Source organism: Cynara cardunculus (assembly GCF_001531365.2).
Source record: "Cynara cardunculus var. scolymus isolate 2C chromosome LG 4, CcrdV1, whole genome shotgun sequence".
Classification (NCBI taxonomy): Eukaryota; Viridiplantae; Streptophyta; class Magnoliopsida; order Asterales; family Asteraceae; genus Cynara; species Cynara cardunculus.
Genome location: NC_037531.1, coordinates 8,077,459 through 8,091,962, shown reverse-complemented (window position 1 = coordinate 8,091,962; position 14,504 = coordinate 8,077,459). Strand labels below are relative to the sequence as shown.

Sequence of the window (14,504 nt, the reverse complement as noted above, 5' to 3'; positions counted from 1 at the left end):
GGACGAACTCTCTGGCAAAGTCTCTCAATTCTTAGCCAGAGAGGGGGATATGAGGTCCAACGCTGGTGAATCATCCGATGCTGTTCCTACAGCTTCTCAGGCTGTTGGCCCAGTATCAGCTTCAGTTGCAGTTGAAGCTGAGGCTCTCAAAGCCGTAGCAGTTGCTGCTACTGTAATCCCGACTACCGAAGCTGCTCTAGCTGAGGATGTCGATGCCATCCCTAAGGATGATGCCCATACCATCGCTGCTGCTGGTGATGATGATGATGATGATGATGATGATGATGATGAAGATGAAGATGATGATGATGAAGACGATGATGAACCTACCATTCCAGACATCGAAGATGATCTAGATGGCGACGACGACGATGATGAAGATGACTTTACCATCAAGTTCCAGAAACCATCAATCGTCACCAAAGGTGTTACTCTCGGGCATTCCGCATTCCAGAGGGAGCAAAGGCAAGGTGAATCGACTCCATCAGGGAACCAGGACCCCAAGTCAAAAGGCAAGGCGGTCGCTGAAGAAGGAAACTTGAGGATATTGTTCAATATTCCTCAACAACCTTTGTTTGAAGACTCTACCTCCCAGGTAGTGATCACTTCAATCTATCAACTTCATATTCCATCAACAATCTGAGGTCAACTAGAGCGGGTACCTGATCAACCCACTTCTCGTGCTCCTACCGACCGGCAGATGACTCAGCTGAAGGAGTCACTCGACCAGACTAGAGTAAAAATTCCTCTTCGTACCTCTAGTGGTGGTGAGTTTGACTTCTTATCTGAAGCTGAAAGACTCGAGGCATTACGGGCTGAAGAAGAGCTAGAACTTCAAAAAAAACAGACTGAAGATAGCTTGAAGTTGGCTAAGTCACTAGTTGAAACAGTCCTTCCCAAGAAAAAGTCCAAGAAAACAGTGAATGTTGTCCAAGCCCAGGCTAAACTTCTTTCGATTGCAGAAGCTGAACGCAAGAAGAACCTGAAGCTGGTGGATAAGGACAAGCAATGGAGCGAAGCAAAACTGAAAAAGAGACTTAGTCCCCGCCCAATTATCAGCGTCAGCATCAACGGACGTTCTAAAGACGGTGGAACGCTGGTCTCAATGCTCATCACAAGGGACAATCTTGATGCTGTTACCGAGTATCCTTCCTACCTTGGCCGCTATGGATACAACAAATGGATGGAGATCAGACAAGCCATTCAGCAATCCAAGTCGAGACACAAGACACTTATCGAGGACACTATCAACGAGCTCATCAAAAGAATGTCCAGGTATATCAAGGTCCCTGACCAGCCAACTCTGAAGAAAGGTGGGAAGAAGAAACAAAAGCTCTATGATCCTAATGAAGGACCATTCCTAAGGAACGAACATGAAACAAGGTTCTCCTTAAATGAAGTCCTGAAGGCTCATAAGAGTACAGACATTTCTATGCTGAATCTTGACTTGCCAGATAAGGGTCCCWATACACCCAACTCTGTGCATTTTAAACCTGAGTTAGGAGTTATATTCTTTGACTATGAAGGTGAAGTCAGATTTCAGAGAATGTCAGAGCTACATCTATGTCCAATGGATCATTTTGTTTATCTTTTGCTCTGGATAGATGATAGCATGCTTGGAAAAGTCGTAGATCTGAAGATACGAAGGGAATTCCTACGTCGAAGAAAACTTGGTGAAAGTGTACCTGGGTACATAGATCTAAGATCTCTAGATTAGTTTCTCTTTGTAACAACTATCCACTTTTCCTTGTAACTTCAAGTACTATATCTCCTTTCAGTTATTACACTTATATTCTGTAAGTTCTGGACATGTACTGTAATACTTGTAATATTTCCAATGATTAATAAAATAAGTATTCCATGTACTTCACTGAAAAAGATCCCTGAAAAAAGTAATAGGGACACAAGTCTATGAGTTCCAGTGTTACTTTTCTCATTTACTGACAATCTATAAGTCAGTGAATAAGCTTTCAGTTTCAGTTTCCGTACTTGTAATTTTCTTAGATATAACTTAAGAAAAATTCTCAAGCTGAGACTGACCAATCTGAAAAAGATCCCAAAATAGTAAAAAAGGATATACACTTTGTATGTAACTTTTCCTTACTATTATTTAATAAGATAACCTTCTTTATGTTATCTTGTTATCATCAAATAGGGGGAGATTGTTGATCCTCTCTCTCTGTGATTTGATGATAATCCCTTTTCACTTATACGTTGTATTTATGTTTCTGTATTTTTAGTTCTAGTGATCTTCACTGAGTATGTTCAATGATCGTTGAAGAACTTGCATTGTAAATCTATCAGAGACAACAATACTTCAAGAAGACAACACTCACACCAAAGAACCTTCAGCAACCGTCGAAGACTGAAAATGAAGATTAGAGACTGACGAGTACGTGATCTGAAGCGGTATTCAGTGATTACAAGTCTGTCTACATATGTGTGAAGACTGTTCAAACTTCAGCAAATGATGATGAGACCTTCAGGTCATTCCAACATTCAGCGATCAAAGGAAGTTTGCTTAGCACGATTGTTGTTGTCTTGTTCTTATGCACACAAAGGACAAAACTCACTCCCCTACGAAAGTTAGTACGATACGGAGCCGATTAGTCGACTCTTTGTCCACCAACTTTAGGTAAAGATGTCTGCTCATGAATAGTGCTTTTGTACTATTTACTGTGGCAAAGGACAAGTCTTCCACTTAAGGCTTGACACGCTCTCTAACCCTACCTTATTGCATTAAATGAACATTTAATGCACTGGGTATAAATAGAAGTGTTTCTTCTCCATGCAGAGAGCGCACAACTCTCTCTCTAACCCTAATTCTTACTTCAAGCATTTTCTATCAATAGATATTTTAAATTTGAAAATACTGTGTTTGTATTCATTCCCCCCCCCCTTCGACAAACTGTTTCTCTTCTTGTAGACCCTTATGGGACCAACACAGACTTGCCCAATTTTCAAACACCTACAACTCTAGTTGGAAAAACCATTCTAACTTCTCATGGAACAGTCCACGTCTGAACTCACCAGTTGTAAAAGAGCAAAGATAAGGTTTTCAACCAAATGTTTCTTAAAATCAACCTACTCATTTTCAACATCAGTTTAATTTTCAAAAACAAGCCAAACCAGCAAGGTGATTCATCCAATTCTTTGGAAGCATTGTTCAAAAGGTTTTATAAATTAAACCAAATCAGCTATGAATCATCAAAATGCTAACATTAGGACTTTGGAAACACAGATTGGACAAATAGCACTAGAGTTGAGGAACAATCATGTTGGAATTTTACCCAGTGATACTGAGATCCCTAAGATACTGACCAAAGAGCATGTGAAAGTTGTGACCTTAAGGAGTGGAAAAGATCTAGTAGAAATTCCACAAAAAGCCACTATGGAAACAAAACCAATTGCTACAACAATACCACCTATTGCTGCAGCAACCCTCCTGTTGTTTCTAAACCTGCAGAAAAGGAAGGATCTGCACCCATGCCAAGCAGATCTAATTTTCCATCGCTTTTTACTAAAGAAACAGAACCAACAACCACAAAGCCAAGTCCTGATAATGTGGTCAAAGGTCCACTATCCAAAGACCATGTTGATACACCACCATCCAAACCAGCAAATAGTACTCCTACTATGCCTGTTGTGCCTACTATCCAAAATCCTAATAAACCAGTGATTAGCCCAGTCCCACCTTATGTTCCTTACCCACAGAGGTTAAGAAATCAAAAGGAGGAAGTTCAGTTCAAAAAGTTCTTGGATGTATTCAAACAATTGCACATCAATATTCCATTGGTGGAGGCAATTGAGACTAGCCCAACTATGCCAAATTTCTTAAAGATATCTTAAGTAAGAAAAAGAAATTGACTGAATATGAGATTGTGAACCTTATTGAAGGATGTAGTGCCATCTTGTTAAACAAACTTCCCCTAAGCTTAAAGACCCTGGAAGTTTCACAATTCCTTGTTCAATAGGTGGAAGCATGTTGGTAAACCCTTGTGTGATTTAGAAGCTTGCATCAATCTTATACTTTTGTATGTGTTTAATACCTTAGAGATAGGAGAGGCTAGGCCAACCACTATCACCTTACAGTTGGCTGATAAATCCAAAGCATTTCCCAAAGGAAAGATAGAGGATATATTGGTACAAATGGACAAGTTTATATTCCCTGCTGACTTTATAAACCTCGACCTTGAGGTAGATAAAAACGCCCATTTTTTGTTAATAAAACCCTTTCCAGCCATTGGTAGAACCCTCATTGATGTCCAAAAAGGAGAGTTGACCATGAGAGTGCAGAACCAAAATGTCACCTATATGAGGAAAAGGAGGAATGTTCTATGGTTGGTGCTATAGAGTCATGGCGTCATGAGGAAGATTTAGAGGAAATTTTAGGTGAAAAGACTGAATCACTTGAAGATAGTGGTGAGGAGGACAGTGATTTAGAGGATAGCAATGAGATGTTGCAGCAAGCTGCAACATATGAGCTGTTAGAAGATTAGCCCAAACAGAACCCATTTCCATCCACAGAATCCCTACCAGACTTGGAATTGAAGCAATTACTTGCCTATCTTAAATATGCATTTTTGGGAGAAGATAACAAGCTAACTATGATCATTTCATCATCGTTAGAAGAGAAACAAGAAGAACAATTAGTAAAAATGCTTCAATCCTATACCAAACCCATAGGTTGGACAATATCTGATTTGAAGGTCATAAGTCCATCTATTAGTCAACAAATCATTTTGGAAGATAATGACTTTACCTTTGTTGAACCTCAAAGGAGATGGAATCCTGTGATGTAAGAAGTGGTTAAGAAGGAGATTTTGAAATGACTTGATGTTGGTATTATTTATCCTATAACTAGTAGCTCTTGGGTAAGTCCTATCCAATGTGTACCTAAGAAAGGAGGTGTGACTGCAATAGAAAATGCGAAGAATGAACTAATACCAACTAGGATAGTGTCAGGATGGAGAATATGCATGGATTATAGGAAGCTCAACAAAGCAACCCATAAAGACCATTTCCCCTTGTCTTTCATAGATCAAATGTTGGATAGATTAGCTAAAAAATAATATTATTGCTTTTTAGATGGTTATTCAGGCATAATCAAATTGCTATTGCTCCTAAGGATAAAGAGAAAACCACTTTCACTTGCCTTTTTGGTACATTTGCTTTTAGAAGAATGTCATTTGAACTATGCAATGCTCTTGCCACATTCCAGATATGCATGATGTCCATTTTTTCTGATATGTTGGAAACCTCTATAGAGATATTCATGGATGATTTCTCTATCTATGGATCTTGTTATGAGGAATGTTTGAAGAATTTAGAGCAAGGTTTTAAAAGATGTGAAGAGACTGATTCGGTTCTAAATTGGGAGAAATGTCACTTCATGGTTAAGGAAGGTATTGTGTTAGGACATGTACTCTCAAGAAGAGAAATAGAGGAAGACAGAGCCAACTTAGAAGTAATAGAGAGTATGCCTGAGCCTACAAATATAAAAGGAATAATAAGTTTCTTGGGTCATGCTCGTTTCTACAGAAAGTTTGTAAAAGACTTTTCAAAAATTTCCAGACTTCCTTGTATGCTACTACAACATTACCAACCTTTTGATTTCAACAAATAGTGTAAATCAACTTTTGAGACTTTGAAGAAGGTTTTGATTTATGCCCCCATTATTATCACACTAGATTTGACAAAATCTTTTGAATTAACGTGTGATGCAAGTGATTGGGCAGTTGGTACAGTTTTAGGCCAAATCAAGGAACAGGTTTTTCATCCTATCTACTCTTTCAATAAGACAATGAATGATGCTCAAATAAACTACACAACCACTGAAAAAGAACTTTTGGTTGTGGTCTTTGCATTTGAAAATTTTAGATCCTACTTAATGGGGACTAAGGTCACTGTTCTGCAGACCATGCTTCCATTAAGTATTTGATTTCTAAAAAGGATGTCAAGCCAAGATTAATAAGGTGGGTGTTTTTGCTACAAGAGTTTGACATTGAAATAGTGGATAGGAAGGGAATAAATAACCATGTTGCTGGTCACTTATCAAGATTAATGAAAGGAGAATCATGTTCTGGTGAAATCAATGAAAAATTTCCAGATGAACAACTCTTAATGTTGAGTCATCATTATACAACCCCATGGTTTGCAGACAATGCAAATTTCTTGGCTGTTGGGATCATACCACAAGAGCTAAATAAGAACCAAAGAAAGAAGTTACTCCATGATGCAAAGAGTTATCTATGGGATAACCCTTTTTTGTTTAAATTAGGAGTTGACCAGATCCTTATAAGGTGTACATCTCATAAGGATGTGCCTGCAATGCTACAACATTGTCATTTTGCTGCATATGGTGGCCAAAGAACTGTAGCCAAAGTCCTACAATCTGGATTTTTCTGGCCTACCCTATTTCAAGATGCTGATAGCTTTGTCAAAAGGTGCAATGAATGTCAAATGGTTGGATCCATCTCCTAAAGACATGAAATGCCATTCAATGGCATTCTTGAAGTGGAACTCTTTGACGTATGGGGGATAGACTTAATGGGACCATTTCCCATGTATGGAAACAATCAATACATTTTGGTAGCTGTAGATTATGTATCCAAATGGGTAGAGGCTGTAGCTTGTCACACCAATGATGCAAAGACATTAGTTAAATTTTTGCATAAGCATATTTTTACAAGATTTGGTACTCCCAGAGCTATGACCAGTGATGAGGGTACCCACTTTGTAAATAACAAGATGAAATGAGTTCTTGAAAAGTATAACATAAGCCCTAAGGTAGCTACTGCTTATCACCTTCAGACAAATGACTTAGCTGAACTTTCAAACAGGGAGATCAAGAGTATCTTAGAAAAAGTGGTAAACATAGTACGTGAATTAGGTGGTAAATCATATATTGCATTTATAGCATTAAACATAGTAAAGTGATGTTTATAGTTTTAGCATATAGAAAGAAAATCATATTCAGATGAAATTATCATATTTGTTCATACGAAGAAATAAACAACTATAACTTGATAAACAATTAGGTATTGGATTTACAACAAATTAATAGAATATAAGATAATTATTCATATTAATAGTCGAATATGAAAATAGCATTAATAAATTAATTAATTAACTCAATGATTAAATAAGAACAATTTAACCAGTATGCATATCATAAGCCAACAAATTAATCACACAATTTGAAGTAAACTTGATAATTAATTTTTTTTTTCGCATAAGCAACCATTTATTAAAAAAAACTCAATATCATATCATGGATTCACAAGTTGTGTCATCAAACATTAGATCACATATTTCATTTATCATATAATTAATAAACGTAAATTAAATAATTAAAGTTACGTCAAATCAATGTGTTATGTCAATGAATCCTAACTTGCATCAATATAAAAATGCTTACTTGAATTACAGTAGTCGTAGAAGAATTGATTGATGAAGTGGCAGATAGGCAATGAGCAACATGCTGATAATGTGTTATAGAATAACCGGAAGAAAACAATAATAAAATAGAGATAATGAATCTGTATTTCTCATTAATCATAAGTCCTTTTTATAGAGATGAGTTACAAGTAGATAACTACGAGATATTTCACTTCTAATCTAAATCTAATATATTTATCTCTATCTCTATTGCTATATCCTTTAGACGGTGACACACTTATCCTACAACAAAAAGATAATTTTTTTAAGCTAATAATTTTCAATGTTACAAATTCTCAATGCTTTGGATACAACCTATTAAACATATATCTTCATCCCTAATCTATTAACTTTCTAACATATCCCCAGATTTATCAGCTTCACCCATATCATCCATATCCTTCTATCTATCTATTTCAACAGATTTAGATAACCTCCATTAGGCGAATTGCTTCATCTATATCCTTCTATCGATTTCAACAGGTTTATATAACCTCCATCATACAACAATTCAACAGATATAGACGAATATACATATCGTTTTTCATTTCTATCACATTCTCTACTCATATATATTCCGAGCAGGTGGTTCAGGATACATAAAGATTCAAAGCTTCCAAGGTTAGTTTCCTTTCAATCTTTTATTTTTGTTTTCGATTTCAATTATTCATACTATACGTGTTTTCTACGATCTTTTGTTTTTTATTCAAACAAAGTCAACATCTTTAAGGTTCGTTTTCTTGTTTTCTTCAATCTTTTGTTTGTTATTCAAGATTCAATTTATAGGATTTATTTTTATGATGAAACGAATGCATCAACGAAAAAATGTTCTTCTTTGTGATTCCAGACATAATGATCAGGGGTTAGTATTCATACGACACTAGAATCCATGCATTTCATCTATTCTCTTGGTTCATCTATCAATGTTATTTTAACTACAGATAAACATAATCAAATACAAGATAAAATTTTATTTTAAATATAAAAAATTTAAATTATAATTAAGATAATAATTGTGTTCTAATATAATACTTAATCAATTATATTTATAAAAAAATTACATTATTAAATAAAAATAAATTACTTTTTGTTAAATCTAAATTAAATTATAATAAAAAATTTAAATTAAAGAAATTACAAAACAAAATCAAAAACTTTTTGAATAGTTAATTTAATACTAATATAAAAAAAATTAATGATATCTTTAAATTTATATTTTATTCAATGATAAAAATATTCTCATTTTTCTCAAAACCATATAAAACCGTATTATAATATCGATAAAGAATAAATAAAATAAAACATTAAAGCCGAGATGTATCTCGCTGCATTGTATGTAGTGATGTCCAAAAACCGGTCCCAAGATTGCTCATAACTGGCCATAACCGGTCCCGGTGCCGATCGAAAAAGTTGAGCCCAGTCAAACTTTATTGTAACCGGTTATGGGTTGCGGTCCCAGTCCCGGTCCCAATCGGTTCCGGTCATTAAAAAATAATTTTTTTATTTTAGGTTTTTAATGATATATATTTTTAATACATTATAAAATTTGTAATTGAGTCACTCAAAATACACTTTAAAATGCATTTTATTATAATTAAAATTACATTGTCTTACAAAATATATCGAGAAACCGATAATTGTAAACGTTTTTTTGCGTTTTTTACGAATTGAGAACTTGGTATGTAAATCCCTCAACCAAAACATTTATAAATAGTGTTTAGAAAGCAAAAAATACAAAAAAGGGCTACATTTAAAAAAATAGCTACATTTTTTAAAAATCGGGCCGGACCGGTCCATAACCGATCTCCGTCGGTCCTGGTCCCGCAAAACTTTCCAAATCCATAACTGGTCCCAGATTTCAGTCCTATAACCGGTCATTATAGATTCCGATCTTGATCTCGGTCCTCCGATGATCTCGGGCCGGGCCGGGCCGGTTTGGCGATCACTTTGGAGGTACCATTATAGTAATCTAAAATATAAATATGGTCACTTACCTTGATTTCATTTTCGTCCATCTACGTCGCGTTTCTGTACTATAAACCCTGCTCCCTAAAAAACCCTAATTGCAGAAACGATTAGCGACCATGGCGGCACAGAAGGGGCAGAACGATTTGTCGATGAAGGAGCTTGACATACAGATGATGTTGTCTGCCGAAGTGCACCTCGGTACTAAGAACTGTGATTTCCAGATGGAACGATACGTCTTCAAACGCCGGAATGATGGTATATACTCTTACGTTTTTGTTTTCAATTTAATTGCCTATACATCTCTGTTCGTTAGGTTTGAGTTTTTTTTTCCTTTATTAAAGTATGATGCAAATATATTGTTCATCCAAGCTTCAGATTACAATTTAGGTTCGTTCTTCATTGAAGGTTTTACGGTCTTCATTGGGATGCCAGTGGTGATTGGTGAAATCATATAGGCTTATGAAGTTTTCTGTGGTCAAGAATATGACAGATTATAGACTATGTTAATTTCATCTCTTCAAGATTAAAGAACAAGTATGCAAATTGCAATCCAAACATATGAAAACCAGTGAACTAATCAACTAACTAAATTGGAAGAAAAACAACTAAACAAATGTTGATAGGCTCTGGGAAAGTTAATCAACAGTATAATATGAGAAAATATTGAATACGGTACTATGTTATCTTTCTAAAAGACAAACGTTGCCAGTATAAATGAGAATGTCTCTAGGTCGGTTAGATTACATACGAAAGGCAAGAGAGAACGGAGTAGATTGTTTGCAATGTCACTAGATTGGTAAGGTTACATGGCACAATAATTTTATCCAATATTTTCTCTTTAACCTGATCGTCATCATTCTTTCATCTGATTTTCATTATGTATTCTGGCAACTGCCAGAAAAATACAATTGGTATAGAATAATCTTAAATGCCTACTGACATATTATAGATAAAAGCTAAGATTATGTCCTATAATTACGTCACTTGGATTCTCATATTCTGCAATCTAGTTAAATCATTTGCTCCCTTTGTCCACAAAAAAATTGCTATGATTGACCACACATGGACTAATTAAAGCATTTGATCTGGTAGTCCAAACCAAACATACCTGGTATATTGGAAGTAGGGTCTGGCAGGTAAGATGTAACAGGCCTTTTCTCTACCTAAAAGGTTAGAGAGGCTATTTCTTTGAAAACCTCCTGCTTGTGAAAAGGTCCTCGAAAGACATGGGAGAAACAGAAACTTTGGCAAACATACTTGAAAGTTCCTTGATACCCTTCACTCCTTCAGTAATGAAAAAATAAGGGGAATCATGTGGCCTAAATCAATATCTTTAGTATTTGTAATAACTTTATCTGTTAAGTAGTGCTGAGAATATGTGGAACCATAGATCACTCTCCAGAAGAGCCCTTAAGGAGAATGAGGAGGTTCCAACATATAAACGGGAGAAATGGTCCAAGTCTAGCCGGTGTGGGGCTCCAACACGCCCCCTCCAACGAAGGCTAGATGGACACAAATTGTCCCGGAGTGTCGAGAGGGGGCTAGCTAGAGTGTCGAGTCCCTAGAGTGGCAGATCTTGGTCATGATACCATGTTGAGAATATGTGGAACCTTCATATCACTCTCCAAAAGAGCCCTTGAGGAGAAATGGGAGGTTCCAACATATATACAGGAGAAATGGTCCAAGTCTAGCCGATGTGGGACTCCAACAAGTAGAAAAGTTCAGAATATTGCCAAAAAAATGTTACATGTAATTAAAAATGGAGATTGTTGCAGTTAGTTTGGGAACGAGAGTACAACATATAGATTACCAAAAAAAAACATTAATATATGCTGAAGCAATGCCAATTTGAGTGGCAGCATGAACCAACTATAAAACAACTCGATCAAGTAGCACCAATCTCTACTTTGTTAAAGAAATAAAATTGAAGTTGCCACTGCAAACTAAGTGTATGCTTTGAGCGTGACCAAGTGGTAATTTTAATGGTAACGTCAAGTTTACGATGAACTGAGCATATCTCAGTTGACTTGTGCCATAATGGTCATCAAGCAGATCACAATCTCTGTAATCACAATAAAAGCAGAAGAACGAACATTGTCTTTTTCTTTTTGTAAATAGTCAATATATCAATGCAGAAGTACAATCATTTAAAATGATTTACACTTAATGGCTGGAGGAATTTTATAATCTTTAATTTGACATCATTATTGATATATTTTTTGCCTTCTTGGATTATTTTAACTGGGTCTTCAATGAAGACTTTTTGTGTTTACACTTGTTAGCTTACATCATTTACATAGTTATTGAAACTTGTATGTGTAAACTTTATCTGTGGCTGTTCCATTGTTTTCCTATGATAACATGATATATTTTTTTTCTCAGGAATATACATCATTAATCTTGGCAAAACATGGGAAAAGCTTCAAATGGCAGCCAGGGTTATCGTTGCGATAGAGAATCCCCAGGATATCATTGTACAATCTGCCAGACCATATGGTCAGAGGGCTGTGCTGAAGTTTGCCCAATACACTGGGGCACATGCCATTGCTGGACGTCATACTCCTGGTACCTTCACCAATCAGCTCCAGACCTCCTTTAGCGAACCTCGTCTCCTGATCTTGACCGATCCACGGACTGACCACCAGGTTTGTACATCGTCTTCTGCACATTATGCAATGACTGCTGGCTTGCAATATTTAAAGGGCTGTTTTTAATTCAGCTTTCACTGCCTTTTATGAATGAAGATTGTAATAACTGGAACCTGAGAGTTATAAACCTATAGCTACCACTAATGTTACTATCAAATGCGCGAACTTTACTTTTCTTTTTGATGATAGATGACGTAATTATGAGGCGTATTTACATTAGATTACATGTTTTGCTACATACTGAAATTTTAGAGAGTTTTATGGTTAGCTATAGATTTTCCTGACTGTTTGCCTATCTATTTCAAGTGTCTTATTTGGATGAATTGTATTTGATCTGACATTTTGATGGGTATTTTACAGCCCATCAAGGAGGCAGCACTTGGAAATATACCAACAATAGCTTTTTGTGATACTGATTCTCCCATGAGATATGTAGATATCGGTATCCCCTCTAACAACAAGGGAAAGCATAGTATTGGCTGTCTCTTCTGGCTTTTAGCGAGAATGGTTTTGCAAATGCGTGGGGTTATCAACCAGGGGCATAAATGGGATGTCATGGTATGCATCGAGAAGTTTAATTCTTATTTAAATTTGTTTTTTCTATGACCAAGGTTACTCCTTTGTACAACTTTACTCTAATAAACATGCATATTATCATCCTATTTGTGGTTTTTATTGCAGGTGGATCTGTTCTTTTACAGAGAACCAGAGGAGGCAAAGAATGAAGAGGAAGATGAGGTAGCATTGGTTACAGACTACCCAGAGTATGGTACCGGTGATCAATGGTCTGCCCAAATTCCTGATGCTCAATGGGCACCTGATATGCCACCACCAATTGCTGCCGCCCCTGTAGCTGCACCCACTTGGACTGCTGACGGTAGTAACATTCGTTTTATTTGGTTTCTGTTTGTCTGCATCTTACTGGTGTTTTGTTGAAGCTGTAAAACTGCAATGTTTATGTTATCGGAAACTTTCCTAATTTTGATGGTTCTTTTTTCTCATTCCAGCTCCAGTTTCTGGCACCAGCGGATGGGAATCTGTGGCTGCACCTGTAGCTCCTGTTGAAGGTGTTGCTGCTACTGCTACTGCTACTGCTGCTGCTGCTGCTGCTGCAACTGGCTGGGAATGAAGTCTATCTCATGGTCAGACTCGTATTTAGTTTACGGATACTCAGGTATTCTACACCTAAAAAACTTTCCTATTTGTTGAGGAACTGTTGATTATTAGGTTATCGTTTTGAGAATTTTGGCTTAGGGCTTTTTATTAAAACACAAAACCCAAGTTACTTGATTTGATTATTTTTTGTTTCACACATTCTATATGTTCTTTTGGGTGATGATATTTGCTGCCCTTCCAACTCTCAAAAGGCTGCAAAAGGGCATGCAAACAAGGCTATGTCCGCCAACTAGCTGGTAAAGTAGTTGTTAACTTATAGACCAGCTGATAAAGTAGTCATTTTCTGTGAAAGTAGCTTATAATGTAAAATGATCTAAAAAAGGCGAGTTAAAAATTAATTGGAAAAGTATAAGAGGCGTAATTGGAAAGAAATGGAAATATCTTCTAGAGTTTATTCAATCGTTACTTGAAGTGTTTTTCAAAAAGCTAGTTTATGGGTGTTCAGACCGGATTATATTCACCTTGATTAATGCTCTAAAGTTAACAGCCTAGAAAAGCTATGCTGTTACAGCAGTTCAAACTGCGAAATAGCGGGATAGGATTGAGATTTGAGAGAGCGATTGTCTTGGAGGCATAGCGGTTCATATAATTATGAGTAGGATTATACATGTAATATATATATATATATATATATATATATATATATATATATATAGGTGGAGGTTCAAACGAGAACACATCCGTTTTACGAGAATGTGAGAACACTATTTTACTATAGACAATCACATGTGATACTATTATTTCTTCACGTATGATATACATGCATTAATTAAAAGGGAAAAGTCTAAAAAACTCAATGGATTTTAGTGTTTGGAATGATTAAGTCATTAGAAATTTTTTTGGAACAAATAAGTTTTTGGACATTTCAAAACCTGTTAAATAATTGTTAGATACATTCATATGACCTATAAAATTTGTTAATGTGGTAAAATAATGAAAAAAGTCTGAAGAAAGCAAATGAATTTTCATATTTTGAACGATTAAGTTTCTTAACATTTTTGAACCAAAAAAGTATTTATATCTATAAAATAAAACAAATATACTAAGAAAGTGCTTATATTTACAAAAAAGTCTTTGCATATAAAAATATTATTGATGGAATTTATTTTAATTAAAAATAAAAGGTATTCTTCAAAAGATTTTTCAAATTAAAAAAAAAATAAAAAAGGATTTAAAAAGGATTATTAATTAAATTTATTTTAATTAAAAATAAAATATTTTTATTGGTGATTTTTTAAATTGAAAGAAATATAAAATAATTTGATTAAATTA

The 14,504-nt window shown here is 35.5% G+C and overlaps 1 protein-coding gene across 1 annotated transcript; it reads left to right on the top strand.

Moving 5' to 3' along the window:
• Nucleotides 1–9,452: 9,452 nt before the first annotated feature.
• Nucleotides 9,453–13,369, top strand: LOC112511376 (40S ribosomal protein SA-like). Its single transcript, XM_025116972.1, has 5 exons — nt 9,453–9,663; nt 11,791–12,053; nt 12,417–12,614; nt 12,738–12,933; nt 13,064–13,369. The coding sequence occupies exons 1-5, from the start codon at nt 9,525–9,527 to the stop codon at nt 13,183–13,185; spliced, it is 918 nt and encodes a 305-aa protein (XP_024972740.1). The 5' UTR covers nt 9,453–9,524; the 3' UTR covers nt 13,186–13,369.
• The last annotated feature ends 1,135 nt before the right edge of the window (nt 13,370–14,504 follow it).

Coding starts and splice junctions, on each gene's coding strand:
- LOC112511376 (XM_025116972.1), top strand. CDS start 9,525: ATGGCGGCACAGAAGGGGCAGAACGATTTGTCGATGAAGGAGCTTGAC. Junction 9,664..11,790: donor CTTCAAACGCCGGAATGATG/GTATATACTCTT, acceptor TTTTTTTCTCAG/GAATATACATCATTAATCTT. Junction 12,615..12,737: donor GGCATAAATGGGATGTCATG/GTATGCATCGAG, acceptor TTTTTATTGCAG/GTGGATCTGTTCTTTTACAG.